At 45.7% G+C, this 15,510-nt stretch overlaps 8 protein-coding genes and 1 non-coding gene across 9 annotated transcripts; 6 read left to right on the forward strand and 3 right to left on the reverse strand.

Moving 5' to 3' along the window:
- Positions 1–2: 2 nt before the first annotated feature.
- MLH1 (mismatch repair ATPase MLH1) lies at positions 3–2,259 on the reverse strand (the record flags this gene model as incomplete). The annotated part of the gene is made up of 2 exons (XM_002554581.1): positions 3–2,168; positions 2,236–2,259. The coding sequence occupies 2 exons, from the start codon at positions 2,257–2,259 to the stop codon at positions 3–5; spliced, it is 2,190 nt and encodes a 729-aa protein (XP_002554627.1).
- Positions 2,260–2,370: 111 nt separating this feature from the next.
- Positions 2,371–3,522, forward strand: NSE4 (Smc5-Smc6 complex subunit NSE4; the record flags this gene model as incomplete). Its single annotated transcript, XM_002554582.1, has 1 exon — positions 2,371–3,522. The coding sequence occupies one exon, from the start codon at positions 2,371–2,373 to the stop codon at positions 3,520–3,522; it is 1,152 nt and encodes a 383-aa protein (XP_002554628.1).
- A 165-nt stretch (positions 3,523–3,687) lies between these two features.
- QRI7 (putative N(6)-L-threonylcarbamoyladenine synthase) lies at positions 3,688–4,863 on the reverse strand (the record flags this gene model as incomplete). Its single annotated transcript, XM_002554583.1, has 1 exon — positions 3,688–4,863. One exon carries the CDS (start codon positions 4,861–4,863, stop codon positions 3,688–3,690), a length of 1,176 nt encoding a protein of 391 aa, XP_002554629.1.
- Positions 4,864–5,169: 306 nt separating this feature from the next.
- Positions 5,170–6,243, forward strand: MME1 (Mme1p; the record flags this gene model as incomplete). Its single annotated transcript, XM_002554584.1, has 1 exon — positions 5,170–6,243. One exon carries the CDS (start codon positions 5,170–5,172, stop codon positions 6,241–6,243), a length of 1,074 nt encoding a protein of 357 aa, XP_002554630.1.
- Positions 6,244–6,677: 434 nt separating this feature from the next.
- On the forward strand, positions 6,678–9,044 carry PAH1 (phosphatidate phosphatase PAH1; the record flags this gene model as incomplete). The annotated part of the gene is made up of 1 exon (XM_002554585.1): positions 6,678–9,044. The coding sequence occupies one exon, from the start codon at positions 6,678–6,680 to the stop codon at positions 9,042–9,044; it is 2,367 nt and encodes a 788-aa protein (XP_002554631.1).
- A 406-nt stretch (positions 9,045–9,450) lies between these two features.
- On the forward strand, positions 9,451–11,079 carry MSS11 (Mss11p; the record flags this gene model as incomplete). The annotated part of the gene is made up of 1 exon (XM_002554586.1): positions 9,451–11,079. The coding sequence occupies one exon, from the start codon at positions 9,451–9,453 to the stop codon at positions 11,077–11,079; it is 1,629 nt and encodes a 542-aa protein (XP_002554632.1).
- A 566-nt stretch (positions 11,080–11,645) lies between these two features.
- On the forward strand, positions 11,646–11,719 carry KLTH0F09856r. Its single transcript has one exon. It is a non-coding gene; the product is annotated as a tRNA-Val (tRNA).
- Positions 11,720–11,885: 166 nt separating this feature from the next.
- INP2 (Inp2p) lies at positions 11,886–13,985 on the forward strand (the record flags this gene model as incomplete). The annotated part of the gene is made up of 1 exon (XM_002554587.1): positions 11,886–13,985. One exon carries the CDS (start codon positions 11,886–11,888, stop codon positions 13,983–13,985), a length of 2,100 nt encoding a protein of 699 aa, XP_002554633.1.
- Positions 13,986–14,026: 41 nt separating this feature from the next.
- On the reverse strand, positions 14,027–15,445 carry QRI1 (UDP-N-acetylglucosamine diphosphorylase; the record flags this gene model as incomplete). The annotated part of the gene is made up of 1 exon (XM_002554588.1): positions 14,027–15,445. One exon carries the CDS (start codon positions 15,443–15,445, stop codon positions 14,027–14,029), a length of 1,419 nt encoding a protein of 472 aa, XP_002554634.1.
- Between the last annotated feature and the right edge of the window lie 65 nt (positions 15,446–15,510).

Below are 15,510 nucleotides of genomic sequence, written 5' to 3' on the forward strand. Positions count from 1 at the left end.
ACTCAGCATCGCTCGAATATCCTATAGAGGCCTGGCAAGTTTGCGACTTCAACAACATTCCCCATCAAATCTCTGGGCGCCAATAAACGCTTCTTAATGCAGGGAAAAATTGTTTCTTCTAAGATTTTCTCCATGTTCTCAGTATCAGTAAGGTACCTAATGCGCTCCTCCTCCTTTATTGAAGAGTCTTCCGGGTCAATCTGTTCGATCATCTCGGGGACGTAAAGCAGCGCAATTTGTTTTAGAATGCCTTGCAGACATTTCATCTCATCGGACCAGTCAATTTTGGTGAGAAGTCGATAAAGGAAGTGCGGCAGCTTTGAAAGTGGTGGGATGTATCCTTTGATAAGAAGTGGAAGACTTTTTATCTTTGTATTCTCCACGTGCGTGTCCCCGCCATACAATTCTATGGAGAAATACTCCTCGAGCATTTCACGCATGTCCCATAATGGCCGTATGAGCTCGGTTGATGAACCTCCTCTTGAACTCACAACCTCTTGTAAAAGGGAGCCAACAGACAACCCTTCCTCTTGGGAACCGGCACTTTCATCCTCATTAATCAAGAATATCTTGCCGAAGTTCGCGAAATCTGTTAAGCCGACCTGATAAAAAAGTTCGCTACAGATGGAACCATAGTCGACCAAGAACAGTCTAAGATCATGCTGTATGCAAGCCAGCCTCCTCTGCTCGTCAGCGAGCCCAATGTAAGTAAGATTTGCAAAAATATTTGTCAAGTCTTTGTTCATGCTGGAGTCTACTTCCTTTCGTAGCATGTTCACGCTTGCAAGGTTAACCTCTACTCTGGTTTTGCGCGAAACAGTATAAGTCGACGTTTTTGATGCTCGTCTGCTTGGTGTATCTGCAATCCAGCTTCCCTGATGTTGTCTGCCTTCTGAGGCGCGACATGAAGATTGTATGCTGTCGTCCTCGTATGACTGCTTATAAGGGGTACTTTGTTCTGTATTCTCTGTGTATTCTGCAGATCTCAAGTAATTGGTGATTTTTGTTTGAGACGCGTCTATGCGAACGAGTTTGTTTTCCTGGCGCTTGACTTTATTGCCTAATGGAGTTACTGGTATGTTGTTGATGAGTTGGGAGTGGGGTTTACCTAGGTTTTCTCTGATAGAGACAGGCTTCTGTGTGAAAATTGAAGTGGTTTTGAATGATCTTGATGTATCACAATTCGACAAAACATCCCCTAACTGACTTGCTATCTGTTCTATGATTTCTTCATCATGCAAAAACCTAACTTCTCTTTTTGTAGGATGAACATTGACGTCAACGAGTTCGGGGCGAATCGTGACGTTCAGATAAATGAAAGGTCTATTGCCCTTAGCCAGGTGCGACGAATAAGTTTGATAAAGAGCCCTGCGTAATGGATCACACGTCACAAGCCGGTTGTTGATAAAAAAAATGGGAGAAATGGACTTTTTATTAATAAAGTTGAGCGTGCTAACTTGACCGCTAGCTGACGCTCCCAAACCTTCGATTTCGGGAACCTTCAACTCGATCAGATTAGAAGCAGTACCTCGACCAAACACCGCCTGTACTCTCTCTCTCACATCCGCGTCATATCTTACAGTCAACGCAAACTGCGATTCGCCAAACTTTTTGCAAGAGAATCCTACATTTTTGGAATTGATTGCATACCGACCAACACAATCCAAGATCTTGGCGAACTCATCGCCGGGCGATCGCAGCGACCTGAGTCTGGACTGTACGTTGTAAAATAGATCTTCGACCAGTATGATAGTCCCGTCCCGGCCAGCTATTGGTTTCGGCTCTCCTATCATTTTACCAGCTGAGTAAGAGACTCTCCAAGCGCAGGCCTCATTTTTAGTTTTGGTAGTTACTGTTACTCTCGCGATGTGTGAAATACTAGCAAGCGCTTCCCCACGAAAGCCATAGGTTTGTATCGAACTCAGATCTTCAAAGGTCTTCAGTTTCGATGTGGTGAATCTTTGACAAAGAATAGGCAAGTCGCTCTTGTCAATGCCACTTCCATTATCCGTGATTTGTAGAATTTTTAATCCTCCCTCTTTGATAAGAATATCAATCGCAGTGGCTCCAGCATCGATGGAGTTCTCCATCATTTCTTTCAAAGCATTGACAGGTGCAACGATAATTTCTCCTGCTGCAATTTTGTTCACCACGGACTCAGCCAATGGCTACATTTACGTTGTCAGTCCTAAAATCATTTTGGATTCTCATGAATGAAAATGCAAAGCGTCATACCTTTATCTTCAAAGGCGCTGACATAGTTTCCCTTCGTTCGTTAACCTTTTTGTTTGGAATTTTAGTTTGCAACAAAATATATGGCGTTTAAGATTTAATATGAACATCTCTTTGATGAGCTAAATAAGTAGAAAGATGACAAGACAGCGGGAAGAAGATGATGAGCGGGGCAATCTTTCTTCCAAAAGGCGCAGGACTGAAGTTCCACAAGCTGAGGCCGAGCAAGCGTCGGCTCTTGAAGAGGACCTTGAATTTGAAATTTTGCAGGGCTATCGCGATGTAGATAAGGATGTTAGTAAAGATCGGGTTGAAGTCGCTAGAAATGGAGATATTGCAATCGCACTTGATCGGTTAAAAGCTATTGATACCCTTTTTGACAGAATGGTGTCGGTTAACTCAAACCGCAACTCCTTACTAGCGCAGGATTCAAAAGCTGCGCTGAATGTGAGTGAGCTAGCGCAGTTAAGCGTAAGGAATTTGAAACTTGATGAATCGCAAAGAGTCTTAGGTATCAGCGATGTTATCAACTACTCTAAGAGGTTCATGCTAAAGGAATATTTCAATGCTAATGGTATCAAGCAAGAGCGTGCCAAGGTTAACTCTAGCGATGATGCGGAGGAAGAGGACTCTTCCAATGCCCAAGACGACTCGGCAACAAACCAGGATGTATACGCGCAAGGGAGACAGCAGCGGAGTCTTTTGGATCAGTTCGACCAGTATAATCGCTTCACACAGTTCAATTGGTTTAAAATGGGTATGCTTTTCAGGACCATATCGAAAACGCCATTGACAGTTGACCACTTGTTGGGCCCCTTTGCAGCAGAGAAGAAAATTAGATCATCGAGCCAAAGAATTAGAACCACGGATATTGTTGGAGAGGCGGTCACAGCCGAAAGAGTCACAAAAAGCTCATTAAATTCCACTCAAGAAGAAACTACGCCTGAACAAGTAAAAAAATGTTTTAAGGTCCTAATTGAGAAAAATGGGCTCAAGCAAATCAATCTTTTCAAGTTTATTATACACCCGAAATCATTCGCAAAATCAGTAGAGAACTTGTTTTACACTAGCTTTTTGATTAAAGGCGGCAAGCTAGTGCTTGAGGAAGACGAGGATGGATTTCCAGCTATAAGGCCTAAGGAAGGTCTCCCCAAAAACCCCCATGATCGCGAGGTTGAGATTCAACGTAGAAATGATGCGCGGCAAAATCATATCATTTTTCAGCTTGACATGGCTACGTGGAGAAGGTTAATACAAAGATTCGATATTACTAGTCCTTTTATTCCCTAACAATAATTCAGCAACGACGGGTTTGGAAAAGGCTTCAATGGGCAGGCAGCGGCTCTAGCTAAAAGCGGTGATCACGTCCAAGATACCTTTGCAGTCAAAGCAAGTGGCTGATTATATTCATTACAATAATTCGGCCCCCTTAAGAGAGAACAGCGGTTCGAAATCTTATGTGCTAATCCACCCTGGAACGTTAAGTAAATCCGAAAGTGGCCACTTTTTGACAGGAGTAACCCCGAGCTCCGTCTTAATACCCAAGGTTTCAAAAATTTCGATTCCTGCCCACCCAATCATTACAGCATTGTCCGTGCATAGGGACGGTTCGGGGTAGTGGAACTCCTGAAATTGGAATGACAGCTCATCTCGCAACTTTTGTTGGAGGCGGCGATTTGCGCCGACACCGCCTGAGCACACTAAATGCCTGGTGCATTCAAATATATCTGGTCTTAAGGAAATAACAAGTTTTAATTTTGTGATGAGATGTTCAAATAACGCTTCTTGTATCTGGTATGCCATTGACCTCGTCTCTTTTGTGCACTTTTCCATCTTGTTCTTGGCCATTGCGGTACGTACCGCAGTTAAGAAAGGCGCGAAGGAAAACGCTTGCACATTCATCCTACCATTTTGATTTCGAAGTGGATTCGGCAGAGACATGTCTACCGTCTGGCTTTGAGCCTCTTCTAGGTTTTCGTTAATAAATTTTTCCATGTTTTTGGCAATCATGTTGCCTTTAATACCAATCTCGCGTGCGCACTTGTCGAGAGAGTCACCGATGGCAATATCGATGGTGTTACATAGGATTTCATGTTCGCTAATTGATTTCGAGTGAACAAAAATGGTGTGGCCGCCACTTACCAATAAGCTTACAAATGGGTATCGTGGCGAGGAACCATTTGTGTGCATCCTAGAGATAAGCAAATGCCCTAACATGTGGTGTACACCTACGAGGGGTTTGTCCCATGCAACTGCGAGTCCTTTGGCAAAATCAAGGCCGCCCGACAAGGAGCCTGGCATACCGGGCCCACGTGTGACACATACCAGATCTATGCTACGCTCGGAACTTGTTTGGCGCAGCGCTTGCTGAACTAGAGAACCAACCTTGATTTGGTGATGTAAATGAGCCTTTGTCGGAACAATTCCGCCATGTTTTTCACTATCAAGTGTCTCTTTTAAGTGCGCCAACAATACCGGGGGCTCTTGTCGACTTTTCCTATCGATTACCGCCACACATGTATCGTCACAAGATGTTTCGATTGCCAGAACTCTATAATTCCGGCGAGAACATACTTTGCTAACCCTTCCGCCTAGGCTCGTCAGCCACCGAATAGTCCTACTCCGAAACATATCTTTCAGCTTTTGGGGAAGCACAAAAGGTGCCAGGATAACTTTTGGAATACAAATAAGCTATCTCATACGCGTAAACTATACGTTTAATCTTCTAGTGTTAGTTAACGAACCAATATTTACCTGTGTCTAAAAAGTGTTGATGTCACTATATACGCTTTCAATCACATTCTCAAATTTTTCTTGACGAGCCTGATTTGACTAGACAATTCAGAAGGTAATAATAAGTCTAATGAGAGACGAAAGAGCTTTTTGAAAGCATTGCTCAGGACAGGCACATCCTCAGCGTAAGGAATTGGAGCCGTCATGATCTCCTTAACCTCCCCTATTCCTGTGCTGCATCCTACGCACGAAGCACATGAACATCGGGATTGTGTTGGTGGGAACAACGGGGCCAATGGGAATGGTAAAGATAAGGAATCTTCGAGCAGGGAGAACAGTGCGATTTGGCATTGCGTAATAGCAGGCGGGCTCGGTGGTGCCATCGGAGACTCTGTGATGCACTCTCTAGATACGGTAAAAACGAGGCAGCAGGGGGCGCCCAATGCGCCTAAGTACAGAAACATGGTTTCTGCCTACAAAACCCTATTCGTGGAGGAAGGCATTAGGAGAGGTCTCTACGGAGGTTACACTGCAGCTATGCTGGGATCTTTCCCGAGCGCGGCAATTTTCTTCGGCACTTACGAGTTTACAAAACGAAAGATGATTGACGAATGGGGCGTCAACGACACGGTGTCGCACCTAACCGCTGGGTTGGGGGGAGACTTGGTCTCGAGTGCCGCTTACGTACCGAGCGAGGTCCTGAAAACGCGGCTTCAATTGCAAGGGCGTTTCAACAACCCGTACTTTCATTCTGGCTATAATTATAGAAACCTTAGAGACGCGATCTCTGTCATCGCACGGATAGAAGGCTGGCGGACACTCTTCTTCGGATACAAGGCAACTTTGTGCCGTGATTTGCCATTCAGCGCATTCCAGTTTGCATTTTACGAGAAATTCAGACATTGGGCTTTTAGTCTTGAAAATAAGGGCCAGGATGAGGACCTTTCAGTTTTAAGTGAGCTTACGACTGGCGCTGCAGCCGGCGGCCTAGCAGGCATCATAACGACACCCATGGATGTTATCAAAACTCGTATACAGACTCAAACCCCTCTGATGGCCTTAGGGGATAGTGCAAAACTGGTGCGCATCGAGAACTCTCTTATCAAAGGCCTGACAGCCGTTTATCGTTCTGAGGGCGTACTTGGTTTTTTCAGCGGTGTGGGACCTAGATTCATATGGACAAGTATACAGAGCAGTATTATGCTCTTATTGTATCAGGTCACCCTCAAATCACTCGACCGATTAACGGCGCCTAACTCTGCATTCAAACATGATTGATCATCAATGACAAATTCATACCATTCTGACTGGCATTTTTCCATGTAAATAGCTTCACTAAAGTGCCCCCATCAGACAAAGCAGCGATCTTACAGTTAAGCTGTTTGACGCGAAACAAGGCTGATTAGTGCTTATATACTCATATTCATGCTTGAAATTATTTCTTGAACTCAAAATAGATTGAGCATTCAGCTATAGCACGTTGTGATGTGTTTGTTGTAAAGCATGGGCGCAGCGAAAATGCCAAGCCGGCTGATTCTAATAGCGTTTAACACCGCCATTCAATATAATCAATTGTTCTCGAATTCCTTCGTTTAAGTGTTCAAGTGTCAGCATCACGTGCCCAAGTGAAACTGGCTTCAAAGTTGGCAATTTTGAAGGTCTTCAGGCTCGCAGAATCGCTTCAAGGCAGGGGACAAGGAAGCTAAGATACCATGCAGTACGTTGGAAGGGCCATAGGATCTGTGTCGAAAACGTGGTCTTCCATAAATCCAGCTACACTCTCCGGTGCGATTGACGTCGTAGTTGTCGAACATCCTGACGGTCGACTAGCCTGCTCACCCTTCCATGTGAGATTTGGGAAGTTCCAAATATTGAAGCCCTCTCAAAAAAAGGTTCTGGTATCTGTAAATGGCCAACCCACAAATATTCCTATGAAGCTTGGGGATTCCGGCGAAGCCTACTTTGTTTTCGAAACGGAGGGAGATATGGGGACAATACCTGATGAGCTCATCTCCTCGCCGGTGGTCAGCGCCGCAAGCAGTCCATCTGCTTCACCCAATACGAATAGCAAATCGCAGAGCGAAACGAACTTAGAAGAACCAGACTTCCTAGATATTGGTAAACCAGCTCAAGGTGAGGTGGCCCCTCCTTCGACGCCTCCCCCACCACGGCGCCCCTCGATATTCGAAGAACGAGCTAGAAAGCTTAATGAGAAGCTGCATGAAAAGCAAATTCCAAGTAAATTTGATATGAATGGCGATTTACTACTCGATATCGAGGGGTACAAGCCCAGTAAAGATAGAGTTCACACCACTGATGAAATGCTGAAGCAATTGTTACGTGATGAATTGGGGACTGAATTTGATATTTCTACATTTGTGAAAGAAGACCACAATGGAAACATGAGAATAATGAACCCCGGGGAGTCCAATCACCTGCACTCACCTTTATGTTCCCCACGTACATTAGCAAGTGACGACTTTGATAATACCGTGTCAGGCATTTCGGAGTCATCTTCCCAAACTGATGTGACTACTTCAACTGAGCGCGACTCACGAGAATCTCTCGGGAAGGCGAATTCAGCTGTTTCCGAGAAGAATTACATCAAGACCATCCGGCTAACTTCTGAGCAGCTGCAGTGCCTGGAGTTGAAGTATGGTGAAAACGACCTTTCGTTTTCCGTGGATAACAGTAGGGCAGTCGTCACTGCCAAGCTATTTTTATGGCGCTGGGATGTTCCACTAGTTATTTCCGATATTGATGGAACAATAACAAAGTCAGATGCATTGGGGCATGTGCTTACGATGATTGGTAGGGATTGGACGCACCTCGGAGTTGCTCAACTCTTTACTCAAATTAAACGGAATGGTTACAACGTAGTTTACCTTACAGCAAGAAGCGCGGGGCAAGCAGACTCAACGAGAAGCTACCTTAGGAGTATTGTTCAGGACGGTTTCAAGCTGCCGAGAGGCCCTGTCATCCTTTCTCCGGACAGAACCATGGCAGCTTTGAGAAGGGAAGTGATTCTGAAAAAGCCAGAGGTGTTTAAAATCGCGTGCTTGAACGACTTGCGCAACCTTTACGTGGGCGAGTTTGACTCGGGAGAAAAAGCAGATGATGATAGGAAAGACGAGCTCCCGACACCTTTTATGGCTGGCTTTGGGAACAGAATTACTGATGCCTTAGCGTATAGGACAGTGGGGATTCCAAGCTCTCGTATCTTTACCATAAATCCCGATGGAGAAGTCCATATGGAACTTTTGGAGCTCGCTGGATATCGAAGCTCCTACATTCACATAAATGAGCTTGTGGACCACTTTTTTCCTCCTGTGGGACTAAACTATGTCAACTGTGCGGACGACCACAGAAGTCTATCACCTACTCCGGGGTCTCCCGTTGGAACTATGACAGAGGAGCGGTCTTTTCATAGGCCACAGGACGTTAAGTTTACGGACGTAAACTTTTGGCGAGACCCCATTCCCTCTCTAGCTGACGTCTCAGACTTGAGCAGCCTCGAATCAGAAGATACGCGCGATCCTCTTGATTCTAGCAGTCGTGGCAAGGCTCCCTCTGAGGGCTGGGATGTCAAGAGTTCCAAAAGCGACAGTTTGGAGACGGACGCCCCCTCGACACCGCAGAGTGCAAGAAGTGCTGGGCACCCCTCCAGTGCTTCAAAAAATATTGGGAAGCAGATGTACCTTGAACTCGGATCACCTCTAGCGTCGCCCAAGCTTCGCTATATTGATTCCAAAAAAGCCGAAGACAAGATGAAATCTCTCGCAATCTCCAGCCCGCCCAAAGCAAGCACACAAACATCGACATTCAGTGTGTTCAACGATGGATCTATGCACGATCCTAAAGATACAGACGCTAAGTTTGCTCCGCCGGGTCGCTCAATGAACCACCAAGAAACCTCAGACGACGAATTTGACGAAGACGAATTCGACTACGAGCCTTGCTCAAGCGGGGTATCAGACCATGATGTTAACGAAAATAGCGAACTTGACGATGCCAACGATAATCTCACGGGAAATGAGGTCAACGATGATGAGTTTGATGAAGATGAGTTCGACCAGTGACGTAACGATCTGGGGACTCCGAGTCTTTAATTCTATCACGTGATGTGTCCGTGTGCGGGTACTCTTCAGATATCTCGAAAAAAGGCAGGGATATTAATTAAAATGACGCCGAGGAAGTTCATACGCAAAGAATTAAGTATTCAAAACATTATTTCGCAGCAGTTAGAAGGACTTTTAGCCTTCGGACCTGGGTTCATACGCAAAACGGCACCCTCGCTAACTACCGTTGCTCTCACAAGCCCATCCCATCGAGCTTTAATCAAGTTATAGTCAAGTCGAGGAAGGATTCTGGTATTCTTCAACGCGACATACACGAGACAGCAGTGGAAATAGTGGAAATCGTTCAAGGTCCTGAAAATTCAGACCTTCCGAGTAGTGGAGAAGACGAACAAGTTCCTCCCGTACAATGGTTTCCAATGGTGCAGGAGAGCAAGATGACCCCAGTAATATGAGCGAAAGCAACCAGGAGCCGGCGCACACCGGGTGGAGCAGCATGGCCAATGGGGCCGCAGGGGCTCACACAGAAGAAAATGGTAATGGAGAAAAGCGACCGACCGAGGAAGAACCCACGTTCAACCAGGAAATTCTTGTGTCTGATGCAATGGCCAAGAACTCCCGGCAGCTGCTTTACGCCCATATTTACAACTACTTGATTCAACACAAATACTACGAGACCTCAAGGAGGCTTTTGGATGAAGCGGACGTTCCGCTCTCTAAATCCTTTCCAGAGGAGCGCCAAAAAAGCGGAGAGCTCCTCCACGCCAAAATGCTTATGAACTCGCGAGACACATTTTTATGCGAGTGGTGGCAATCGTTGTGGACTTTGCATGAGTATGTTGAGAGCCAGCCTGTGGAGAAAATCTCGAGTAGCCGCCTGCTGCGTGAGCCCGTTACTCCAATTTTGCCTCAGAGACCTCCTTCGGCCCAAGGCTTCGTTCCTGCGAATTCGCCCTGGATGCAGAACCAACATTTCATGCAAGGCGGATTGGGATACGGCCGGATGACTTCCAATCCTGGAATGCCGACTAATATGGGCCCGCCCAGAGGCAACGACGTAAAAGCGGGCAAGGCAGGTGTTCCGCCCGCATCGCCGCTGAGAAAAACCGCTGCTTCGTACCCACAAGCCCAAACGACGCCTGGAGTCTCACACACACCAACAGCTCTCTCAGGGTCTGGTGCCGGAGTACCGTCTCAAATTGGTGTCGCAGCTAATCAAATGCCAGCTGCACAGTCGGCTCTCACAACACCTCTGTATACCAATCTTTCTTCTGCTGCGAGAAGTACTGCATCATCAACTACACCACAGCCTCAAGCACCTGCAAAAACAATGATGAAAACATTTGCGAGGGAGTATCAGCAAATGGGCCCGTTACCGCAAGGTGTAGCAAACACCCCTGTTGCGCCCGATAATATGATGCTTTACATGCAACAGCAACGCGAAATGATGACGCGATACCAAGGAGATGATGATATGGAAAAGGCCGGTATGAATGGAGCGTGGAGCGCCAATCAGCAGCGACTACATGAGCAGTATCAAAAGAATATGTATATGATGCAGCAACAGCAACAGTCAAAGAGGGCGCAGCAGAGCAGGCCATATCCTCGGCAGCAGGAACTGAGCAAGCAAGCAATGCTTGCCCAAAACGCACAAACCACTCAATCGAGCCAGTCAGGTGCACATCAGCTGCGCCATGGGATTCAGGAGCATAAATCTGAGCCTACCTCAAATCAACAAGACTCAGCGATACATCAACATGCTTCACCGCGTCAGCCGCCCGCATCGGCTTACCCGACCGCTGGCGACATGGTGTCAGAATCAAGCGCTGGAGCCGTGCCAACAATGGATCAGCAATACCTGAATATGATGATGATGCAGTATTCGCCTACAGGCTTGTCGCCTGGCTTAGCACAACCAGCTGTCAATATGAATGAAACGTCAAATACGGGTCAAAGCTCGGGGCCCACTGATAAGTTCCGCGATAATCTAGCCTCTGAATTTTTCCCATTGCAGCCATCCTCGTCGCAGCACGATTAGGCGGAAATTCTGAACCTATGGCGGTGGGGACACACTTTTTCATGCAAGTCCTACCGCATTAAGCTGTCGCGGGTGTTTCATGGTAGCATGTAATAGAAATGCCGCCCAGAAAGATGTTTGCAGATAAAAATTATTTGCTCACTCTTTGGCCAGCATGGTTTGGACGCCCTCTGATGTAATATTATCGAAAACCAATTAATGGAAGGAGTATCTGGCGCTTAACGCTTGTCACAGGTGATAGGCATTTAGGGCCGGTGCCACCCGACAAGTAGTTGTGTTTGAAACTTAAGTCATAGCTAAATAACATTAAAATAAATTTATAGAGTGAGGATTTATCGAATTGTCAATGTTTGGACTAAACCATTAATTGAACATCTTGATGGTTGCTAAAATAATGTAAACAAAAGAGTCTTGTTGACAAATTTCATAGAAAGCGTGGCTTATTCATCAACTTCTAGCTGGTAGATCATTTACATATCCTAAATGATGTTTGAGTATAATTGGAACGCAGCAAGTGAAGGCTATTCATATTAAATACTACCCGTTTCAGTTTGTTTACAACAGTTGGTTTCGTGGTCTAGTCGGTTATGGCATCTGCTTAACACGCAGAACGTCCCCAGTTCGATCCTGGGCGAAATCAATTTTTTGTTTTTGATTCGGCTCAGATGGAATGTGGAACAAAATCCAAGTAAATTAGACTTTTTTGATCCATTGGTAAACAAAGCGTAGTGAAAAATAGTTTTTAGACGGTTACACAAAAGCTCATACTGAGAAAGCTGAAGCTCACATTCGCCGAGGCTTCGGCCATGTCTTGTGATTCTAGCGGTGATGTAGGCAAGACTAAGCTTCCCGGCCTACAAATATTTTCGCACAACTGGAATCGATCAAACTCAACGTTGGCTTCAAATAAGACCCGCCCTCCACAGGGGATGTGGATGACAGAAGATGAAAAGCTCACCCGTTTTGAACTCCAAGCAAGAAAGCTTTCTGATTGGGGTGTTGATGCGTTGCATGACAATTCTCCAACAGTGGTAGGTTCTGCCGAATTCAACAGTGAGGGCCAGGAAGTATGGCTAGAGCACGATATCGAGCGGGAACTCGCAAAGCTTGAGAGTGAGCGCCTTCGTTCGTCTTCTAAGCTTGAGATGCTGGCCTCACGTATATTTCAAGAGGCGCCGTTTTCTACCGAAAACTTTGTGGAAGAGTTCCAATACACTATAATTGCCTCGCAACTGCTCACAGATTGCTTACGGCCTCGCTGGGTACCGCCGAAATCTCAGAAATCAATGTTAGATTTTCACAGCGGTCTGAAAGGACCCAAAATCCCACATGCGCGCTCTGTGCCCACCAAATATGGGAAGCTCACTGCCACAGAGAGGCAATTTGTACTTCGCAAAACAGTCCCGTTTTTGCCCACTTTGATGTTCAGCCGCCAATGTTTTGGTATTATGGTACGGTCAAATTCCCCTAAAGGCTCTAAGAGGAGAATTTTCGCTGCTCTGGCCACGGCGGTATATTTAGCATTACAACAGGAACTTTTCTACTCCCAATATGTTAAGCATTCGACACTACTAAGCTTGCGATCAGTGATCGAACAGCTCCAAGGACTTGACAAACTCCTGCATCGGCTCCACATGCGGTACAAGGAGTTAACTATCTATAAGCCCATTACACTGATCCAGGCAACTCAGACATCTAGCTCAGACCTGTCAGTCATACGAGACGTGCTTTCGTCATCGCTCGACCTTATGTTCTACGAGATGAAGAGGATTACTGGAAACATTCTCCCTCTACTGCGCAATCAAGATCTCACCAAATACTGCGAAATTTACGCTGTAAATTTGGTTGATGTATTCTATGCCGTAAATGAAGAAGCTGGTGAAGTGGGTGAAAAAGCTGCACGAACGCATACACTAAAGAAATTTGTTCTTTGCTGCTTGCTGTCGATTGACCATGGGCCGGGCTTTGGGTCTGACGAGAAGCAACCTGAGTCTACCGTAGGCCTTTTTAAGGCTTTCGCGCTTCATAAAAAGGCGGGCCCTATCTTGGAATCAAAAAAGTTCGCAACAGTACTTACCAGTCTTAAAGAGTTGAATGAACTACTAGCGAATGTCAGCTTGTACCTGAAGCACAACAGGCCTCATGGGATGGACCCAGCGCTACAAACTCATGAGCGCAGAGATTCACAGGATGTAAAACGCTCAAGCTTCTGCACGTCAGCAACTTTGAACATGCTTAAAGAGTTGCAAAAAACACTCATAGGAAGCTCGAACGAGAAAGAGGAAGAACTAGCGAGTGTGGTTATCAAAAAGCTAGAAGAGATCTCAAAACTTTGGATAAAGCAGAATGCCCAAAAAAACATTATCAATCGACAGAACGAGAGATCAAAAAAAGAACGACATTTTAGCGGCTTACAGCTAAATGTAGTCCAATCACCAACCGCCGAATCGCATGAGCGCTATTTGGAGGAGAGGTTTGATGCTGCCAGCAAAATTGACCTTAATTCCGCAATCGAGTTCAAGACTATCCATGGATCTCAATCTGACCTAGACTTAGAATCAGATGAGGACTTCAATGCTACAATCACCGAAGAAATTTACGTCGCGAACAGCGAAGGAGAACTACGAGAGGTTTCTGAAAACAAAGCATGTCTCTCTAAACTTACTGACGAAGAACTGCGGAATCGTCTGAACGAACGAATCATGAGTTTAGCCCGAGAAAATAGGCAGGGCAAGGATGAGCTCAGGACAAAAAAAAGTTTTGGGCTATTAGGCCATGATAGAAGCCATAAAGAGAGCAGTGATGGTGGTAGTGTGGGGAGCCGGCCTTCCCACAGGCCAAAGTTTATATCCGAAGAAAGCATACCTGTTCTTTATGAGCTGAAGCAGCTTCTGGAGGATAAATAAAATTTTGATGTAACTATAGCACTTTATTAGTTAATGCAAATTTACTGCAAGATAGAAAGGTTTACTGCAAACTTGTGCCCTTTGTATTTTTCGAGCGATTCACCCCCATAGCTCAGGGATCCAGAAACCTCAACAAGGACTCCGGGACATACGTCAGCGCCTGCTTGTTGTAGCCATGATGTACCAAGCTCGAGGAAAGCAGCACGGCTAGTTTCAGGGTTGTCATTGGCGGTTCCAGATGCATTTTTCAAAGGCGAGAACTCATGAGATCTTTCCACTTCCAAACAACCAAACTTGCCCATTGGCACGTAGGGAAAAACGTCGAAGATAAATTGCTCGAGTTTGATACCATTTGGCACCTCTGGCTTGTAATATGAATCTTTCTCGTTGTTGTAAACTGGAATTTTTTTTTTAGCAATGTGATAGGGCATTATGTCACACCAATTACCAAGCTCACGTTTGAGGAGGTCAACAGAGTAGTAATGGTTAACAATATTCGCTGCTCTAAATTTCAACAGCCCCTCCTTGTCAGTAGCCTCGGCCATCTCCTTTGAAATCTCGGAATATTCAATGACACAAGGCGCGCTGTTCTTGCTTGCAATTAAACCAACCGATTCGGATGCATCCCTTTTACGGACTGCTTTGGTAGCTAATTCAAAACCATTTTTGATTGCAAAACCAATAAACACAGGATCAGCAAGTTTTACTAAGACGTTGTCAACACAGTACATGTGAATATGCTTTATGTTCCTGTGTAACATGTCTTCAAGAATGCCTTTGTCTTGAAGTGCACGATAAAGGCCTCCATTCCCGTCAGGTGATTCAACAAGCTCGGTTGGAGAACCAAGCAAAAGGTGGCGTCCTTCAAGGTCGAGAGCTGGTAGCGTTCCTTGATTGAAGAATACAACTTGCTGCTTATCTAGTCCAAAGTACTTTTGGTCCTCGAAGAAGCGCTCTGTTGCTGCACGCGTAGGTTTCGATGTCATGATATACCAAGGAATGGGTGCCGAAGCTTCAGCGAGTCGCTGAATGCGCGCCAGTTTTTCAGCTTGGATTTGAAATAGTGACTTCCCTGATGGTAAACCAATATTGTAACACCCCTTAGGCTCCGAAGAGCCCAGTCGAGTGCCCTGACCTCCGGCCATCAAAACAACAGCGACTTCGCCCCTCCTAAGCGCGTCGAGCCCCAATTCACGGTATTCTCTTTCAAGTTGAGGCTTCGAAATGATTGATTCGTAGGAGCTTGAAGGAAGTGGCTCTAGCCTGGATACGTCCTTGGAATTGTCGTTCGCTAGTCGGATTGCTTCCTGGCACACCTGGACTAGGTTGTCAGGACGAATTCTAGCAGCATTTTCCCCAAGGTTTTTCTCCAGTTCCTGTTTCTCATGTTTGCTCAACCTGTCCCAGTGTTTGAAGAGGGAGGACTGGCCACACTTCTCATACAATTCGCGAGTTGACATTTTCAAGTGTTTCACGGACTGTATGTGTTACGGATATAATAAAAAAATCATTGTGGCTTATAGAA

This window comes from Lachancea thermotolerans (genome assembly GCF_000142805.1).
Source record: "Lachancea thermotolerans CBS 6340 chromosome F complete sequence".
NCBI lineage: Eukaryota > Fungi > Ascomycota > Saccharomycetes > Saccharomycetales > Saccharomycetaceae > Lachancea > Lachancea thermotolerans.